Below are 20,966 nucleotides of genomic sequence, written 5' to 3'. Positions count from 1 at the left end.
TGGGCTTTCGTATAAAAGGATTCTCAGATGGAAAAAAACTTTTTGAGGGGCGAAATTCACTTTTTGGAAAAACAGAAAATAAAGTTCTACCACATTTGTCTCGGAAATCGCGTTATTTTCTCGGGTTCTCCAAAAAAAATTTTTCCTCAAAAAACGAACTGATAAATATTTCTTCAATCTTTGCTCGATACGACGCCTCTTTCTTCACTCTTTCAATATTACTTTTCTGTTTGACAGAAAATGATGAACAAATACTTCTCAGCATTCTATTTTTGAACCGAGTGGAATCAGATCATTTCTTGTTGAATATCGTTTCAACGACAGTGAACTTTCCTTGAAGAACTTTATCCTTGAAGAAGTCATTAAAAATCAAGATTGCCATATAAAGAAATTTTCACTGAGGATGATTATGTCACACACACGAAAAAATTAGCACACGCTTCATAACATTTTCCTACATGAAAAAAAAGGCAATTCAAAATACTACCCGGCCTGTTTGCAGTACTCCTGGTCCGGATCATGCTTCTTATCAACAAATGGAAATGAAAAAAAAAAACGAATGAAACCTACTTCAAATCCATCGTTTTAAATAAAATAAATTCGAACAACGAGCTACCTCTATCAACAACTCGGAGCATTCGTGAAGGAACTAGGCGGAAAAACTATGTTTAAACGGCCATTTAATTTGAACTATCTACTTTCTCTGGGTAGCATGGAATTGAATATGGCCATCTAGAAACACACGGTATCTCTTAACCTGAAATTATATGCCAAGCAGAGTAGTGAACGAACTCCTCTGTTTTTGTTTTTGTGTTCACCCCTTTTCCGAGGCTCAGTGTTGTATGTGTATGAAGAGTAGAAGTCGCCATGATGGCCTCCTGGCGCGTTGTGTCCCAGTTTTTCTTCTTCTATTAGAAGAATTTAACTGCTGCTTTTTCTTCAACAAAATTAATCTGCTGGTCAATGACCAACGTCAAGACCATTAAAAAAAAACGAGCTACCTTTTTTTCGTAAATTACAATTTTGAGTGGGGACCAAGTGGCATAATTATGATATTTTGCTTTGTTTAAACTCTCATACAGTTGAAAATATTAGATAACTATATATTTCAATATATTAATGTACAAAACGTGTCATATGATGAAACCATCCGACGATGTTAAATTATTTGTAGGAATAATGAAGTAAAAATTTTGAAAATCTGGCCGTCAAGATCATTAAAAAATGCTAGAGCTACCTTTTTTTCGGAAATTACAATTTTGAGTGGGGACCAACTGGCATAGGTATGGTATTTTGCTTTGTTTAAACTCTCATACCATTGAAACTATTGGATAACTATATATTTCAATATATTAAAGTACAAAACGTGTCATATGATGAAACCATCGGAGGATGTTAAATTATTTGTCGGAAAAATGAAGTAAAAATTTTGAGAATCTGGTCGTGAAAAAAAGTCGACGTGAGCATTCACAGTCTAAGAATTTAGCTTGCAATCGGTAGCGGAATGATATTTCTAACGTCACTTCTATATCTGCAAGGAATACAAGAAATAGCACCAAAGCGGGAGAAGTTGCGAGAGTGTCTTCATTTTTTCACTGGAGTCAAATATCTATTTACACAATGCTGAGTTTAAAAAATAAATTGAAATAAAATCTTACCGAACATTGGCTAAGGTGTGTCGCCTATTCCGTAAATATCTGTTATGGTATTTCTGAAGATCCCCTATGCTTCCTTGCTCAGCCTGCATCTTTCCTGCTATACAGTAGCAGAGAGCAGCTGCTTGTTTTTGTTTATTTTTTTCTGCTCTCACGGAAATAGTAAGCGAAGGAGTAAGTATGTTTCCCCTTTCTTCGTTCGGCGACTTTCTTTCTGGTAGTTGATTCGTTTCCGCTTGTTCCTCCTCCTGAATACCGTAAAGATGAAATTGTGGACTTATTCTCAAGGAAGCCTCTGTCTCAATCTGAAATGGTGTTGAAGTGGAAATAGTGGAAGATTCGATTTCGGTTAGGGCGCATCAGGGGAAGCAAGCAACACTTCCAGACTTCAACCAGGTTGCCGGATTTTCACTACCTATAGGACATTCTGAAATAATTTCTTGTTTTAATGCAGTTGTACATTGGGAAGAATCTCGCGGTTGCATTTGCTTACAAGATTCAAGTTTAAACTGAATAGCAAATTCAGTCCTAGCTCTTTAAATGCTTCACTATAAAAATACTCTATTATTACTAAAGGTTCTTCCATTAGAATCTTACAAATGTATTTCATTGAAACCCATTGGTGGAGTATAATTCGAAAAAAATTTTTGACCAGGTTGTCAAGATTATATTCAATATGTATTTATCAGCAGAGCCTTCAGATAAAATAAAAAAATTTCTCTTCAATTCAGTTTTTGTATTGAGAGGGATTTTCTAGCCATCCGTATAAGACGTAAAGGGGGAAAGACTACCAGAATGTAGGGTGTTACTAGAACACTTGAACGATAAGTAGAAGTTACGAATATCTACAATAGTTTCCATTATCGTCGAAAGGATGGCAGCACTTACCGAACGTCTTCTTTCAATTTCACCAGTCAACGAATTGTAGCGAGAAATGTAACAAGAATATTCGAGAAATTTTTTCATGTGCAAATTCATAAAAGAGATAATTTCACCTCAGAAAGTTACTAACATGAATGAATATTCCGTTTTTTTTTTGTTTTTTATCTCAAAAAAACCACGAAGGTTATTAGCGGCAGTACAGTATAATATTTACATGTAAAATGAAAAGACAAATTCTAGATTTCTTCCAAGATATGAATAGACTTCAAGTCTAGTCAAGTCAAGTCAAGGTTCTTTGGATCCAAGGCATCTTGAATGTTCTCTGGTAGTCCTGAGGATTGCCGCTCTTCTCAGAAGTCGAGACACTCCATCATACGGGTAATGTCAGACGCGGCGATTTTGTCCGAGACGTTTCTCGAGAGTAGAACCGTATCGGAGAGTCGTCAATGGGTTTCAAATGGACCATGTCAGACGTAGCGGTATGAATCGCCAGGCGATTTTGAAACCGACTCGAAGGATCGTCGGGACCACTATCCGTCTCGGTTTTTATGAGCCTTTCGTACAGTCATCAGTGGTATGTATATGGAATATGTCAGACGCGGCGGTTTTATCGTTCTATTCAGGACCTCACACCGCCTTGTATTTTGGATATAAACCGACGCGATTAAATCGACGCGTGTGACATCGAACAGGTGATCGCTAGCGGGAACCGTCTCGGTCAAAACCGCCGCGTCTGACATTACCCTAAGGCTAGGAACATAGTGAAGCGACCAAGAGGTGCGAAGAGGATAGTAGAAAGGATAGCGGTTCCCGAGAGTAGCGGCGATGACGAGGTGTTATCTCATAGTGAGGCGACCAAGAAAGCAAAGCGGCAGTCGGATTTAAATGAATCTATACTGTTGTTGGTACTGAACCTATGGTGTCTGATAAAAAATGATTTCGTATTCACGAAATAAATAAATCTAGGAAAATACATGGCGAATTTCATCACTTCAATAAAGAATTACGCAAGCATGCAGAAAAATTTCATTCATATTTCCGAATAAAAATTGAAACGTTCGACTACATTTTGGAAAAAATTGAATCCAAATTAATGAAACACTGGACTAATTTCATTCGCGACCTTATCACTCCCACAGAACGTCCAGTGGTGACATATCTGATATAATGTTGAGCATCTCTTTGATCCCACAAAGCAATCTTCACAAATATCGAACTTATGAACGCTTCAATATCCATTTGTATTCAATACTTGCTACGTGGCGATGAGAGAAAACAAACTTCCCCGATCGCGCTTTTATCCTTGCTTAGGCTATGTACACATGAGAGCGTTAGACGCCGCGTTGAGCGCGCGTGCATGTGTACGCTCCAATGCCCAGTCTAGTAACTCGAAGCGCGCTGTAAACGCGACGGTCGAAGTAAAAACTGCAAACGCGCGCTCAACGCGGCGTCTAACGCTCTCATGTGTACATAGCCTTAAACGCATCGCGCTAGCGTGATCACGACCGCGGCACTATGTACTCCCCTATTACAATTCATTCGTTTGAATTTGCCTCTATCCTCTCTACTATCCTCTTCGCACCTCTCGGTCGCTTCACTATGTTCCTAGCCTTAGGTGTCTTACGGTCATCACCGCGTTCAATCTGGTATGGCCGATTCTGGGGCGATTTAATATGACTTGATGTTTTCGTGTCATCCGTTCATAATAGACTGGATTCAGATTCGTGTTAACAGTCTTAAGTTTGTTTTTTCTAAAGCTTGCCATCTTTCCTACCATGTTTCTGCAGAAAAGTCGGAAATTCGATAATAAATCTTCATGTGGCACTCGAAAGATCTGGTGATGTGGAGTTTCTGGATTGTTGTCTTTGGCTATGGTATCAGCTATTTCATTTCCAATTATACCAACATGAGAGGGGACCCAAACAATAGCTACACGTTTACCCAACTTTGTCAGTTTTCCCAATTTAGACTTAATGATTTTTAGCAATGCATTTTTGGGGTAGAGCTATTTTATACCTTCTCCTCCTTAGGGAGTCCGTAAAAATAACGACATTTTTGTCTGCTTCCCTCGAGTGAACAAAAGCTTTTTCTATAGCATACAATTCTCCTGTGTATATACTTGAATATTCGTTTTTCAATGAAAAAAATTTTTCGTCTTTGTCCGTTTCACGAATAAAAATAAATTCTGACTTTAGTAGAAGACGAACTGAATTGAATTATAATGAAAACCTCATATGAATTAGTGGTTTCCGACGTAAGATATTCATTTTCTTTTTGAACGGGCCATTAAAACGGTGTAGACCTCTCTTAACGACGAACCAGGACAATAAATCCTCATTTAATATTGAAACACGAGAAAACAAATAATATAATGTATTGAAGCGAAGAGCTCGCGTTTAATAACAAAGAACACTGGGAGCATTTGAAATTTTTATCGCCATGAGCTATTTGGAAGATACTGGCAGATCAGGAGATCCATCTTTCCGGTTGATTAGCCCTAAAAAAACATAATGAAACGAGTTCAATAGATACCGAGACAAAAAAAAAATGCTACTTCTCGCTATCGATGAGTTGAATCGGTAGTACCCAATCTTGTCTGGGATCTCACCTTTGTCGGTTTGGCAAACTGAAAACTAACGTAGATTTGTGCAATTGGTAAACGTAAAATATCTCGAATCTCTGAAGCGTTTGTTCCTTATTTCCTACTAGCTGCCCCAGCTAACTTTGTTTGGCCTTAGAGATACATAAAGTTGTACTATTTTTTTTTCAAGCAGGAGATATATTAGGTGAAATCAAAGTACAAAATATACAAAAAGTTTAATTACATTGAAATAGGTATGTACATTGTTATTTACATTAAAAGAATTCTCTTTACTTAAGAGGTAGGTACCGAATTGTTGTACATATAAAAAAATTTTGTTTCAAATATTTTACAATTCCTTCATTGTAGTACCTTGTGATGAACGACATTTTTAGTTTTTTTCCCGGGTGCGAGAATAAAAAGGACAGAAGGTTTTCCAACTCGTGAACACGCAACATACAACTGGCCATGAGAAAACTACTATTTTCTAGATTTAAGCCACACACACCCAAGAACTGGAATTGCGATTTGTGAATTGTCATAGCAAACGCAAGACGAATGGGAAATTGAATTCTCTTAAACTCAAATGGCATATCTATTGGGATTATCGGAATTCTGGGAATAATAACTTCCTCAACGTTATACTTTCCCTTGAGTATCGTGCAATGAATCACGTTACTTTTAAGGTGTTTCACCACCAAACGTGTTCCGTTGCATAATTTTGGCTGGTTAAGATTTCCCAACATAATTACAACTGATCCAACCTTAGGTTGCAAATTGTGTGGGGCAAATCTGGTAAATCCATTGAGTTCAAAAACTCAGTGGGATTATTTGTAGTTTCATTCTCGTTTGTTGCACTATCTATAGATTTAAAACAAAGCAGTGGAACAATAATTTCACTTTGAATGATCAAATTTAACTAATCAACATCTTTGTTCTTTACCGCAAGAATGGCTCGTTCACTCAACCAATTCAGGTTTTTGTGGTTGGCACTAGTATTTGGAAATACTTTGCTTATGAGCTCATCCTTGGTTGATACAAAAGTGCAGAAATTTGGAGGAAATGATATCAAACCTTGATCGACCGGAACACGGCCATTACCTATATCCAGCAATTGTTCAGAGAAAATTCTTGCAGATGGATCACTCAACAATGCAACTCGCATGTTTGTAGTTAATTGTAGTTTTCGCACATAGCGCCACAAAGTTGATGATTTTAGGCAAGAATTAATTTCATCGGCAGCCGTTGATTTTGGAATGACCGGTAATGTTTGTCGAAAGTCACCAGACAATCAAGTCACCAGACATAATCAATGCGCCCCCAAAACATCTTGAATCATTGCGCAAATCTTTCATGGTCCGATCCAGTGCTTCCGATGCTCGTTTATGTGCCATTGTGCATTCATCCCAGATAATTATTTTACTTGCAGTCAGAACCTTTGCCACTGCTGACTGCTTTGCAATATTGCATGTTGGGTACTCAACTGTCCTCAGGTTTAACGGTTACTTAAACGCAGAATGAGCTGTTTTGCACCCCTCTAGCAACGTGGCTGCTATCCCAGAAGAAGCGACTGCTACTGCAATTTCTGGTTTTGCACGAATAGAGGCTAAAATTATTGAGATTAGTAAAATTTACCAGTTTCAGCGGTGGCATCAAGAAAAAATAAGCCCCCCTTCCCTTCTTCAATTGTCTTCATTATCCTATCATAAACTCCCTTTTGTTGTGAATTCAATGGTGGTACATTTGTTTGTACTAATTGGTTTAAGGCATCTCGATCATACTCTCGTTCGCGTTCCAATTCTCTATTGAAAACGTCGTTAGTTCCACGATGGGGCGATGGCATTCCTAACTTAACCAACAAACTGCCAGACATGAGATAACACAGGATCTCCGCATTCACCTCTAGATTAGGATTGCCTGACGAATACGATGTAATATGTCTTCCGACATGTCATCTTTGTACTTATTCCACAGTTCACATGGATTCTACGGAAAGCATGCCGAAATAATGATGGCAAATAATGTGCGAATCTGACTTGCAGATGCAGAAACAATTGCTTCAGCGATTGTTATATCCCAGTGAGTATCGCTTTCAAGCAGATTGAGCTTTCGGCATGCAGCATGTTGGATACACAACACCATCGACAGTTCGAAGAGACTCGAAAGATGTCGGCCCATGAACGTTTACCAGCAATAATCGCAAGTAGAAACATTTGTCATTTTTCGGATGAACTGTGTAAATGCGACCAAGAGCATCAGTTGAACGCACATCTGGATGGTTGGGCCCCACATTACCTTGTCTTCGACTTTGAAATTTCTTTGGAAAAGCATTCCAAGTATAATAGCGTGGCATCTCAGAGTACAAATAGATCACTTTGGCATATAGAAAAAAAACTGGTCAATGTTGTTGCTGGAGGTGTTTCAGCTCGTTGAGCCATATTTGTAGAATTGAAAAACAATCTTTGTCCACAGTCGGATAACGTTTATGTATCGGAAATGAAAATATCCGCCAAATTGCCTTATTGCAGCTGGCATATCGACCAATTTGATACTGCGTGATCTCATCATTGGTATTGGGATTTTGTACACCAACAACCGCCATATCACTACATTTTGTAACATATTTACAGATATATTTGATTGACTTCACTGAATTGCAGTACTCCACATTGCAATGGGCCTTGAATGTTTTCAAAAGAAGTGGTGAATAAGGAACAATCCAAGTATTATCCACTATAAAATCAGATCCATTAACTCTCCTCATGGTGATACAGTGGCGATACAGTGGATAACCATCGTTACCAGTGATAGAGTCCGGAGTGTAATCTCTTGGATAACGCCCTGAACATTTTCCATTAACCATGCATGGTGATTGGGGATTTATGATGCTACATGGTCCATGCATCATGTTAGTAACTACAATATGATGCAGTTCAGGATCATTCACATGATCAGGAATCTCGACACATATAACGTCATCTATCTGTTCTGGTCGAATTATTTCTACTAACCAGATGATAATGTGTGCATGTGGCAGGCCTCGTTTTTGCCATTCAATTGAATACATCCAGCATCGAGTATCCCCAAAGACATGATGTTTTGTAATATAATCCATTAGCGACTTCACTTTTTGTTTGAACACTCGTGCAGTGACGTCATGTCAATCAACTGATGTTTGTCCGGGAAGAAGTAGTTGAGTGATTTTTTCCCATTTTGGATTGCAGGTAAATGTAATGAACAAATCAGGACGACCATAATTTCGAACGTATGTCATTTCATCTTGTGCATATTCATGTATATGACGCGGGCTGCCAATATAAGTTGCTGGTAAAATTGTCAATCTACCTACATTAGCTGCATCTTCTTCGGTGGATATTGCATCTCGTAAATGAATATATTCCTCTGAACGTAGTTCAGATTGATTAATTCTGATATAAGTGAGGCGCTCCGTTTCAATTTTACAATACATGTCCACACAATACCGCTGCAACAATCGACGAAATCTCAGCAAATAGTTATCAGCATTTTGACGAACCATTAAACGAAATGCAAAATAATTCATCGAGCTAACTTTCTTGGTAGTTTCCTGACCTGAAATCAAATAATTCAAATTTGTATTGAGTAATTAAATAATTCAAATTTGTAATAATTAGACATTTAAAATTTTAATATAGGTACTCACCATTCAATGGATTTATCATCTTGATGTTGAAATGATATCCATCATCACCTCTCCAAAACATTAGCGGTTATTGCAGAGCATCGTATGAACGGTGTGTTTCATATATTCGCTGCAATTCTCCAGTATTGCGACGCGTAAGAACAATATCACCTACAATCACGATTGCCACTTCGTCTATTGTAAGGGCGTTCAATTGGCGTTCATGTGCTTCAACAGGTCGTTCATCTGCTCTAATCACAACCTTGTTATCTTCACTTGGCATACGTTCCAAAGCAGTTTCAAACAATCTAACCAATGCGTGATTTTGAGGAATTTATGCTGTGCAGCTTCAAGTGGTTGTAATGATCAAATTCGATGATGAATCTGGCCTTGGATCTAAATAGCAGAAAGGGAAGACAAAATAAGTGATTTAAAATCATTAATGTTAACATTATATTCTTACTTTGAATATTGGATTGAATCCACGTTCTTGAATTATCTTTTGTTTTTTTGTGTGTTGGATAGGAAATGTCTTGATTCGGATGTTTCTCCACGGAGGAGAGAATTCAATGGTTCAGGTGGAAAAGGCAATAATGGCAATTGCACCTTGCCATTTAGACAGCACAATCCCGGAATTTCTACAGCAAACCTCAATGCATCGCAATAGAGCATACAACTTGCATCGGGCCAATTACAACGGAATCATGAGAGCTGTAGTCAATTGAACTATCATATTGAAAACCTTTTCCTTTCAAATTTATATTTGGGTCCCTTCTTGTTCGATTACGATTAGCTCGAAGCTGTCTCATATCCATCTGAGTAGATCGACGTACTGCCTCTCTTTGCTCTGGTGTTCGTGACTCACGAAGTAGGGCCATACTTACACGGCGCTGCTCCCGTGCTCTTTCTTGATCTTCTACAGAGGATTGACTGGAAATATTCCGAAGCCTAGTAGCATTACGGCTTCGTTGAGATGTATTAGATCTTCTGGCACGTGGCTTTGTAAATAACACTGGAAAATAAAACAAATCGTTACAAATCAAAAAGACGATGGAATTAAATGGATGATGAATAGTTTCAATAACGATCACCACTGGTCACTGTATGTATAAACCACATTAGTTTTGCAAATACAAAATAAATATAATAAACATACAAAGGACAAGGCTGAAAATTTGAATTGAAGACTGTAGTTGAACATTGACATACTATTCTCTTATTATCCACTGTTGTAAGGTCTTTGTCTATGAAATAATGTTGATATCGCCCGATTGGTCTTCATAATGAAATTCCGTTTACTCACCTTAATTTTGTAAACTGTATGAAATATTGAACACAATCTTGAACAACTCTCACTAAAACAACTTCGTTTGGAACCCAACCCAGCACTGACCTACTTCTTTTCGCTACGTCACACTAATGCGGCTTTCACAGGTTACAGAAATAAACCTTGTCTTTGCCTGTGGTACTTTCACTTCTTCTTCTTCTTCTTCATGTGTTCCAGTACTATGGAGAGTAGAGAGAAGGGGAACGATCACCGTACTAAAAATGTGTCCCCGAAAACAGGGAACACAGGACAGGTGTCGTTGCGATAGCTACGCAATGAACAGCCTTCATTTTATTTTAGGTTATGTGTCATCGTCGTTTTTCTGTTGATTTTTCACCTTTCTTCAAATCAATATTAAATATGAGTTCTCTGAATTATATGGAATAAAATACAAGTCATATTATAAAGGGGACTTTGTTATCAGCTTTATTCATTCATAATAAATGACGAAATCAATTAAATTCAAAAGAAATCACTGATCAAGAAAATTATACCTACTTTTGTTTATTGAAAACAGGTATGTTAGTTGGTTTACCGAAATCTTCAAAATTATATGAATTCGCAGTGAGTAGTAGTACACATCAAGACAACAAAGGGTAGCAATCTTAGATTTATCACTTAGGTATTAGAGTAGATTCTGTTTCCAATACTCAGCTGAGAACCGATATAAATCATATATTATGTTATGCCAACAAAATTCTTCAAGAATATCCACTTCTGAACCACTTAGCTTTATTGGTTAGATATTCTTATTCAGAAGAGTCAACTTCTCACGAGGGATGACAATTTCGATTTCGTTTATAATGAATCCATCATATTTTTATATCTTCATCGCAAAAGTGCTTTTGACACACAAATTGATTCGGAGTCGATTCTTGAGGTAAGCTTTTTTCCAATTTTCTCTCAAAAATGCTCTCGGTGATTTAATCATCTCTTCTTCTTTTCTTTCCGATGCCAAAACACTCTAACACTAGCGCACGCTTCAACATTCCACCATGGTCATATATTGTTTTCTCATCAAGAATCGGAAATGATAATAATAATCCTATCATTTTTAGGTGAAGAAAATGAAGAAGAAATGGATGAATTACCAGCGGCTGCTGAAATAGACAAACGAACATCGCCAAATGAAATCAGGGAAATAATTAGAAGTTTGAAGAAGAGGAAAGCTCCCAAAAGCGATAAAATAACGAATGTTATGTTAAAGAAATTACCTAGAAAAGGTATAGCTGCTCTAACAAATATCGCGAATGGAATTATGAGGATAGAACACTACCCAGAAAAATGGAAAACAGCGGAAGTCATAGTGTTCAATAAACCGTTCAAAGAGAAGAAGTTCCCACAAAACTACAGACCGATAAGTCTACTGTCGGCGACAGAGGGATTTCAAAATAAACAAGCTACAGGTCTTGTTTTACTAGACGTCGCCAGAGCATTCGACAGAGTATGGCATGAAGGATTAATATATAAGATGAGATGTGCTGTATATTCGATCAAAATATGCAAGTTGATCCGGAATTATCTCAAAAATAGAAGATTTTACGTGAAAGTGGAAGGAGAATGCTCCACAACAAAAGATATGGAGGCTGGAGTACCCCAAAAATCAGTACTTGGGCCACTTCTGTACAACATATACATTAACGATATTCCGAAGAATCCAAGAACCATGCTAACGTTATATGCTGACCACACAGGCATAGCAACTCGACACCGCAACCCAGAAGTAATAGAACGAGTTCTACAAGAAACGATTGACGAAATAAATGACTGGTGCATAAAGTGGAAAATCAAGCTAAATGGACAAAAGAGCCAAGCAATATTACTACAGAAGAGACGACTGCGACTCACAACGAATCTGAATCGCAGTTGACGGCGAAGAATCGACTGGAAAAATGAAGCCAAATATTTAGGAATAACGCTTGACAAAGGACTTACTTGGAAAAGTTATATCAAACAAGCAATCGACAAAACGAAATCAGCGATGAATAGACTCTACCCTCTAATAGGAAGAAGAAGCCACATGTCGAAAGAGACAAAATTGAAGATAGATAATCAAAGCCGTTGCTAGGCCTCAACTGACTTATGGATCAGTTGCCTGGGGTTTCGAGGCAAAGAGCCACATCAAAAGAATTCAGGCCACTGAAAACAAGCTGCTCCCATGTGCAATAGATGCACCTTGGTTTGTCAGGAATAGGCAGCTTTATAGGGACCTAAAATGGGAAACCATAACGGAATTCATGAACAGAAAAGCAGAGAAATTATTCGAAACAGCGAAAAACCATCCGAATCAAGAACTCAGGAGACTAGTGGACTACGACCCAGAGGAAGACAAAAGGAGAATGCGAGTTTACCGAAGGAGACCGAGAGATCAATTAAAAAGAGATTAAAATAACAACAGAAACTAATTGAAAAATTCAATAAAGTGTTATCCATTAGAGGATAAACACATAAATCCCAGCACGATAGTATGCGAGAAGAAAACCGACTAAGAGATAAACGGTTTATAGGCAAATGCCCGGAACCAATATTCAAGAAGCAGTTAAGGGTTTTTAGTGGGTCTCGAGCTCAGGAGAGTGAGAATCTCCACAATTGTTCCCCCTCAGGAGAGGGTGGTTCGTCTGATTTGCAGATTTTCCTCCTGCTACACCAAAAAAAAAAAAATAAAAAAAAATTCAGGTTATGTGTCATCGTGGTTTTTCTGATGATTTTTCAAATACCTCTTCAAATCTATATTGAATATGAGTTCTCTGAATTATATGCAATAAAATACAAATTTGTTCATGAAGTACTTCCGTACATAATCAAAATTATGAAAAATAAGACAAAATATATAGAGAGTATCGACGCAACTCTCACCCTTCATAACACAATTCAATGAAATCAACAATGCTATACATAAATTGATCCAGCAAGTCCAGTACACACCTGGACTTAAGCTTGTAACTCGATCAACCAATTGCAAGGAAAGACCTTCTACCATGAAATCAAAAAACAGTCTAGATATAAAAAATTCCACAAGATCCCAACAATCGTTAGTAACAATAAAGAACATAAAACAGACATTTTTGCACATCACTTGAATAAAACATACCAATATGACAATGATGAACAATTAGACGTGGAAATGGAAGAGATAGTGGAAGACTGAACAAGAGCTATTTCTCCAAGAAGTTGAAAAATAGCACAACTATCAAAGTAGATGAAATACTCCATAATTCAAAAATAATAACGTAACATTCATTCACATATATAATGGAGTAATATGAACAACGGCATATTTCCCCAATGTTGGAAAATAGGAACAATTATCCTCATACCAAAATCTAACGGTGATAACACAAAAGTAGAACCAATGTGCTGGATAATAGAATATGGACATTCTCTTCTTGCAAATTACAAAGAATCGATTTGGAAGATTCTAGAGGCTGAAACTCTGAAACCTCATCACTGAGGGCAATTACAATGTTGAGAAACCCAAGAAATCGCCTACATAATCCTTCCAACAAACTTCTCTACGAACTGACAAAAGTGATACCAATCAGAACACGCAACAAACCGAATAAAAGGTTCCTCGAAAGAATAGAAGATGATGGAGATATCCTAGCTCAGTTCCATTGTGATCAAGTAAACCGTCGACATAGGAAATTCCCAACCTGCACCACCGGTGTGAACTTAGCTGCCACTTTCTAGCAGCCACTTCAGATCTAGCGGCCGTCTGACCAGTGGCGTCGGGTAATTTTTTGTTCGCATACTGTGCATACTGAAATCGTTATTAGGTCTCGGAATTGAATGAATTCTTTCAAACTCGGAGTGTTTATTCATTAGAGGATGATAAATACTATTTCAAAGATTTTTTATTCCTACAATGTTGAAGTGTGAGTTCCAGCCATAAAATGGATATTCGAAATATAATCGAAAATAGGTCTAAAAAATGAATAAAGGGTTTGAAATTTGGTGTATGTATTTATAAACCCCCAAGGAACGATATTGCAAGAGCTTTTTCCTTTGCAAGACTTGGAAGGGTGATTTCCACCTCCTTTTCTCAGAGTCCACAAAATAATTCGAAAATAGGTCTAAAAATGAATAAAGGGTTTGAAATTCGGTGTATGTATTTATAAACCCTCAAGAAACGATATTCCAAAAGATTTTTCATTTGCAGGACTTGAAAGGTTGAATTTCACCCCCTCATCTCAGAGTCCACAAAATATTCCGAAAATGGGTCTAAAAAATGAATGAAGAGATTGAAATTCGGTGAATGTATTTATAAACATTCAAGGAACGATATTTCGAGAGCTTTTTTATTTGCAAGACTTGGAAGGGTGAATTTTGCGCCCTATTCTCAGAGTCCACAAAATAATTCGAAAATAGGTCTAAAAAATGAATAAAGGGTTTGAAACTCGGTGTATGTATATATAAACCCTCAAGGAACGATATTCCAAGAGCTTTTTCATTTGCAGGACTTGAAAGGGTGAATTTCACCCCCTCTCCTCAGAGTCCACAAAATAATTCGAAAATGGGTCTAAATAATGAATAAAGGGTTTGAAATTCGGTTTACATATTTATAAGCCACTATTAAACGACATTCCGAGAGATTTTCCATTTGCAGGACTTGGAAGGGTAAATTTCACCCCCTCTTGTCAGAGTCCACAAAATAATTCGAAAATTGGTCTAAAAAATGAATAAAGGGTTTGAAATTCGGTGTAGAGTCATTCGGGGCAACTGTGCGCACTTTTGCCTTTCAAGCCATACCCTGTTTCAAATGTTGAAGCTAAGAAAATTAAAACATATTCATAAGATAGAGAATTTTCTGATCTTTAAAAAAACATCAAAAAGCAAACAAACAAAAACGTTTTTTTTCCGCAAAAAAAAATTTAATAGTGAAGGTCGGCGTGCGTTCACATGCCCCGTATTACGGGTAAGTATGCGCACCCTTACGGGGTAAGTGAACGCAGTGCTTAGTGAGCCACACAATCAAAACAAATTACAAAATAATGTCATCAAAATGTTACAATATTAGAGAAATGCTGTTTATTGTCAATACAGAAGCGCCTTTTTACAAGCACTGCATTATTTTTCGTGCCACCATTCCTGGTGAACACAACACTTGATACATTCCCCTGTTGGTGGCTCCTTATATTTTTCTGAACAAATAGGACAACTTTGATCGAGTCTTAACCAAGAAAATCAACAATGTCATAATTTATTCCTCACTGAACTAATGCCCATATAATGAATCTATGCGCACACTTACCCGCGCACACTTTCCCCAGCAAGCCAAAATTTGAATTGACGTTCTTATAGAGTTGAGTAGCTAAGAGATCCAGAAATTTTTTATTATATATTTAGATAAATATGCGCATGATCGAATAAAATATTGTTTAACACTGTCGGAATCGGAACTTGGACCTGGCAGAATTTGCAGAGATGCTAAAAATTAACAAGAAAACTAGTGAATTTGTATGATAGCAAATAAAAAGTTAACGAAACGTCGCACGGCGCACTCCTATGAAAAACTAATTTGGTGATTCTGCGCCCTTGCTTCACCCAAATGAACCTCTCTTTTATACATTGCATAGTTGAGATATACGCACTGCGCACACGTACCCTCTGCGCTCAGTTACCCCGAATGACTTTATGTATTTATAAACCCTCAAGGAGCGATATTACAAGAGCTTTTCCATTTGCAGGACATGAATGGGTGAATTTCACCCCCTCCTCTGGGAGTCCACAGAATAAATCGAAAATAGGTCTTAAAAATGAATAAAGGGTTTGCAATTCGGTGTATGTATTTATAAACCCTCAATGAACGATATTACAAGAGCTTTTCCATTTGCAGGACTTGAAAGGGTCCACATAATAATTCGAAAATAGGTCTAAAAAATGAATAAAGGGTTTGAAATTCGGTTTACATATTCATGAGGCACTATAATAATAATAACAATAATAAAGAGTTTATTAGACAGTTTATTAGTCAAAAAACTCAACATTAACTGTGAGCTATTCAGAAATTGATAACTGTGTACATCTGTTAAATTAATTTTTTTTCTTCCAATTCTAACGGCAAAACCAAACAATATTCATATACTCTATGAAACCACAAGATCACCAATAATAAAATTAAAACAAAAAATTTAACTTCAATGGAAGAAAACGAACAGAAAAAATGTCAAATTTGGGAGTTCCTTCTCAATCGGTAAGTCTGCTCTTCATTAGTGGTATTGGCCTATATCGGTGGTGTTTGTCTTCATCGGTACTATATTGGTCTGTATCGGTGATTCTTTGTCTTCATCGGTGTATTGTCCTGTGTTAGTGATTTTTATTAGGGATCAATTACTACTCAATTATTAATTTATTCATTCATAGCTGCATCATCAGGTAGAATTTATTATCCTATGGATCAAGGTCCGATTTCCTAATTGAAACCATTTTTTTAATTCTTTTTTGAATTTTTTCTTGTTTGTTATATCTCTTATTGTATGGGGTAATAGAGGGAACAATCTCGACGCTATATAACTGAAATATCTCTGTCCAATTCTCTTCTCTGCTCTCGGTCACTCAAAATTGTTATCCTTGGTGGAATAACTATGTTCTTTCAATGATATTTTTATTTTTTGTTGTTGAATATCAACTATTATTTTCTGGGCATATAGTTGTCTAATATCTAGTACTTTGGAAATTTCATAGGTACTTCGACTAGCAACAGTGTTTTTCTTTCCATACATGACCTTCAGGATACGTTTCTGTAAAACATCTAAACATTTTTTATGGCAGTCCAAAACTCCTCCCCACCCAATTATACCGTAACAAAGTTGTGATTGTACCAGTGCATCGTACAGTAAACGGAGATGCTCATGCTCATTGTTGTGTGAGAACTTGACAAGAGCGGACGTGTTGTAAAAAAGAAAGTGGAAGAGAAAGTCGAAGTGAAAGTGTACACTAGCGAATCTACGGAATTTTTGATTCCGTCTATGAAACTTCCGAAGTTTTTTGTAATTTCTATAAGTGTATGTGTTATAGAGCGTAAATTCGTTCAAATTCAGTGTATTCAGTGTCTGAGTCCAGATCATCTCTAAGATCGTTGGTTCCATGGATATCACTGGTGAGTCGATTTATTTTTCTGATAGTATAGAAAATATATAATTTAGTAACATAGCTTAATAGTAATATAGTAGTGAGGATTTCCAATATTCATTATTGTTCAGAAATACCTCATATAGTTCAATACGGACAAAAAGCCATGTCGGAGGTCTCAGACAATGAGAGCTCCTACATGGAAGCTACGGACACCGAAGAATTCAGCGATGGAGAAGCAGAGGAGCTTGTAAGGCTCAAAGAAGAGAATGGGCAGTTGAAGGCTCAAATAAATAAACTAACTGAAAACGTGGCTCTGTTGGTCGGGGAGATACGCCTCTTGAGAGAGGAAGTTAATAAGAATAAAGCGCCTCAATCCCCTAGTTTTGCTGAAATTGCGGAACAGATTACGGTACAGAAATCCCCCACATTTGCAGAAATTGCAAAGCCGGTAGCGGTCCCCAAAAATTCCTCCAAACAGGAAGTAGCTCCAGAACCGGAAAAGAAGAAAAATTTTGCAACTCAAGTTGCAAAAACCCAGAACGCGCCGCCCACAGAACGCGCGCGTAAAGAAAGTTCATCTTCAGACGAAGAGACCCCAAAAAAAGTAACGGAGTTACCTAAAAAACATTAAAATACCACCCTTCACGACGATGGGTACAGCCCATTGGGTAGAGATCTCAAAAGCTCTCTACTTGAAGAAATTCAGCTACAACAGAGCAACCGTCGTAAAAGACGGAATTAGGATCGTAGCCTCGACTGTGGACGACTACAGAAACATAACGTTAGAGAAGACTATATGGAGAGGAAGTTTGTGGAATGATGAAGAGCCTCACTAACCTTAAGAACAAAGGTGCACACATCACTAATCAGAAAATATTTCTTATGAAGTGCAGACAGAACGGTGTCTATCCGAAACATATAGTTAGTAACGTTAAATGTATTTTTAACCTGAATTCTTTTACAAGACATTTCCATCATATCATAGATAAAACTTACAATAGTTTCAGAAAATCATTATTGAACATTGAAATAAAAATATCACACTGGGAACACACACAAATTAACAAGGAAATAAACATATTTTCACATGAATTAAACAGCATCTTGCCTTCCAACCTATTGCAAAGTTGGCACCTGACCATAGACACCCATGCAGATGAGATCTTTAAAAGAATAAAAATTAATAATCAAAAAAAAAACTCAAGAACCTAATAGAAATACAAAAACCATTTACAAAACAAGAACTGAATAACTGTGTCAAAAACATGACCGACATTAAAATACCAAAAGATGTATTGAACATCATAAGTTTCGGTCCCAAATTTGCATATCCTCTGACCAAAACAGAGTTTGAACAGATGATTCCAACTATAATCAAGGATACTGAGTACATACTGCGGAGGTCAGACACAGAGTACACGGAACAAAACAAAATCCGAGCTAAACTAATCACGGCCATCCTTAATCAGAAGCATTTTAATGATAACAATAAGAAAAAGATAATCCCAATCAATAGAGAATTGAAAAAACCAGACAATTCTTGAAACAACACCCAAAAATAATAATTACCAACTCGGACAAGGATGAAACCAGCGTTATATTGACAACAACAATGTACAAAGACAACATGCATGACATCTTGAATGACCCTGCAACATATAGAAGACTAAATAACGATCCTACTCTGAAAACACAAAGATTAACCAGCAGAAATTGAGTCGGTATCGTGGCAATATATTTATTATTCAATTCTTACAAATTGCTACAGTTTCGAGGAACGGTTGTCCTCTTCTTCAGGCTAAAAAAACAAAACAATGTACAGACTTCATCGAGTACGAAGGGAGGAGGCAACCTACCAACATATAATGAAATTGAGAAAATTAACGACATCAGCGGTATAACGAGAACAGATAGGGCATGACTCTACTCTAACCTAAAAAACGGTGTAGAAGTCACATGTACTGTGGACGGCCACAGAAAATCCTATCAACAATAGTCACAGAATAAAACTACAACTAGGGGTTACAAAATACAGTTTTGTGAACAAGTCAAATGGAAGTGATCTCACTTAACAGCGTAGAGATCACGAACAAACAGTCACAGGACAAAAAGAGAAACATACATTTGACAACAACTATCCATTCCAAATTTTAATTTTATTGATGAGATGGCAATATGTACTACTTAAATTGTCTGTGTCACTTCTAAAATTAACAGAATTATCAAACTTTTTGATACAAACCATCTCAGATATCATCCTCTTTCTATGGTCTCTTTCTCTATCTAAAATGCAAACGTTCTCTAACTCAAAGTCAAAATTATGGCCTGTGGCAAGATGGTGTTCTACCAAGGCAGTTTTATTGTTGGATAGGTTCCTTATTGAACTTTTATGATTGGACAATCTAGCCTTTAGGTGTTGTTTTGTGGTGCCTATATAGCAGCCATCACAATTGTTACAATTTATTTTGTATACCAAATTTGATTCTAGTGCTTTCGGGGTCTTAGACTTAAGTTTTGAAAAACAAATATTTCCCAAAGTATTCCTGGAATATGTGACAAACTTCAAATTATCTAGGTTTAAGATTGACATCAATCTGTTAGATAGGCCAGGAATTAGTGGTATCTTCACATAATGCAAGTTGTCTCTAGTTTCATTAGGTTGATTTATGTTGTCGTTAATGCATTTGTTGACTAATCTTCTGGGGAAATTATTTTTAACTAAATCTGCTGTTAACACTCTCAAATTGTCTCTTCTAAAAACGGGATCACTTAATCTTGCAACCCTCTTAACTCTCTCTTTTATTACATTTATCTTTTGGTGCAAAGGGTGCAGAGAATGGAAATTTATAGTCCGGTTTGTGCTTGTGGGTTTTTTATATAAGTTAGTCCTAATTCGACCATCATTGGGATCTCTCATGAGTAGCACATCCAGAAATGGTAAGGAGAATGAGTCTTCATCCTCGAGTTCACAAGTGAACTTCAAATGTGGGTCAATAGCATTGAAAATGTCAAGGACACGGTTGATTGAACTCTTCTTTATCACGGCAAAAACATCGTCCACATACGAGCACAAGATTAAAAGGTCTATACCAGATATTCTTACCACCTCACACAGAACATAATCCATCACCATATCTGCATATTTGGGTGAGCTGGGCGATCCCATTGAGCATCCTGAAACCTGTTCGTAAAATTGGTCCAAGAACATCACATAGCCACTACGGAAACTGAACTTCACTAGTTCTAAAAAATTATTGAGGTCCAACTGAGTAAAAGGCTGTATATTATCCCAGTTATCCGAGATAAGCTGCTCAACAAGAGGCTGTTTTATGTTTGTAAACAGACTTTCTACATCAAACGAGACAAGACAATAGTCTTGTGGTACTGATATGTCTTTCAGTTTTTCTATAAGTTCTTCTGAATTTTTAATATTGTATGAAAAAGTTGGAGTCAACTGGTTGAGAATTTCGTGGATGAATTTGGCTATATTATATCCTGGTGAATCTAAATAGGAAGCTATTGGTCTCAACGGCATGCCAGTCTTGTGTATTTTGCATAGTCCATACAACTTTGGTGGTATACAGTTGTATTTGACGAGTCGATTCTTCTCTGACTCTGAAATGTAGCCTTCTTTAAACAGTAAGAGAATTATTTTGTTGGCTTCTCTCTGTAGTGGTGGTGTAGGATCACCTTTCAGTAATTTATATGTGTCAGCATCTTGAACTAGCTTGATCATCTTGTCTAAATACTCTGGTTTCATCAACAGTACTGTACGGTTACCTTTGT

General features: G+C 37.0%; 2 protein-coding genes across 2 annotated transcripts in view; both read right to left on the bottom strand.

Annotated features, from left to right (window-relative positions):
• Positions 1-1,409: 1,409 nt before the first annotated feature.
• The window catches only part of LOC123313579, a 33,086-nt gene continuing 13,529 nt past the window's right edge, over positions 1,410-20,966 (bottom strand). Inside the window, exons 2-3 of the mRNA XM_044898523.1 lie at positions 1,659-1,960; positions 1,410-1,531 (exon numbers count right to left, since the gene is read on the bottom strand). Of these exons, the coding sequence (XP_044754458.1) occupies positions 1,483-1,531; positions 1,659-1,960 (351 nt within the window). The 3' untranslated portion in view covers positions 1,410-1,482. The remainder of the gene's footprint in view (positions 1,532-1,658; positions 1,961-20,966) is intronic.
• On the bottom strand, positions 7,929-9,162 carry LOC123313578. The gene is made up of 2 exons (XM_044898522.1): positions 8,801-9,162; positions 7,929-8,709 (listed from the first exon to the last, which is right to left on the bottom strand). Exons 1-2 carry the CDS (start codon positions 8,859-8,861, stop codon positions 8,279-8,281), a joined length of 492 nt encoding a protein of 163 aa, XP_044754457.1. The 5' UTR covers positions 8,862-9,162; the 3' UTR covers positions 7,929-8,278.

The sequence above is a fragment of the Coccinella septempunctata genome, chromosome 5, assembly GCF_907165205.1.
Source record: "Coccinella septempunctata chromosome 5, icCocSept1.1, whole genome shotgun sequence".
Lineage (NCBI taxonomy): Eukaryota > Metazoa > Arthropoda > Insecta > Coleoptera > Coccinellidae > Coccinella > Coccinella septempunctata.
Note: the sequence above shows the minus strand (reverse complement) of the source record. Positions and strands in the feature narration are given on the sequence as shown.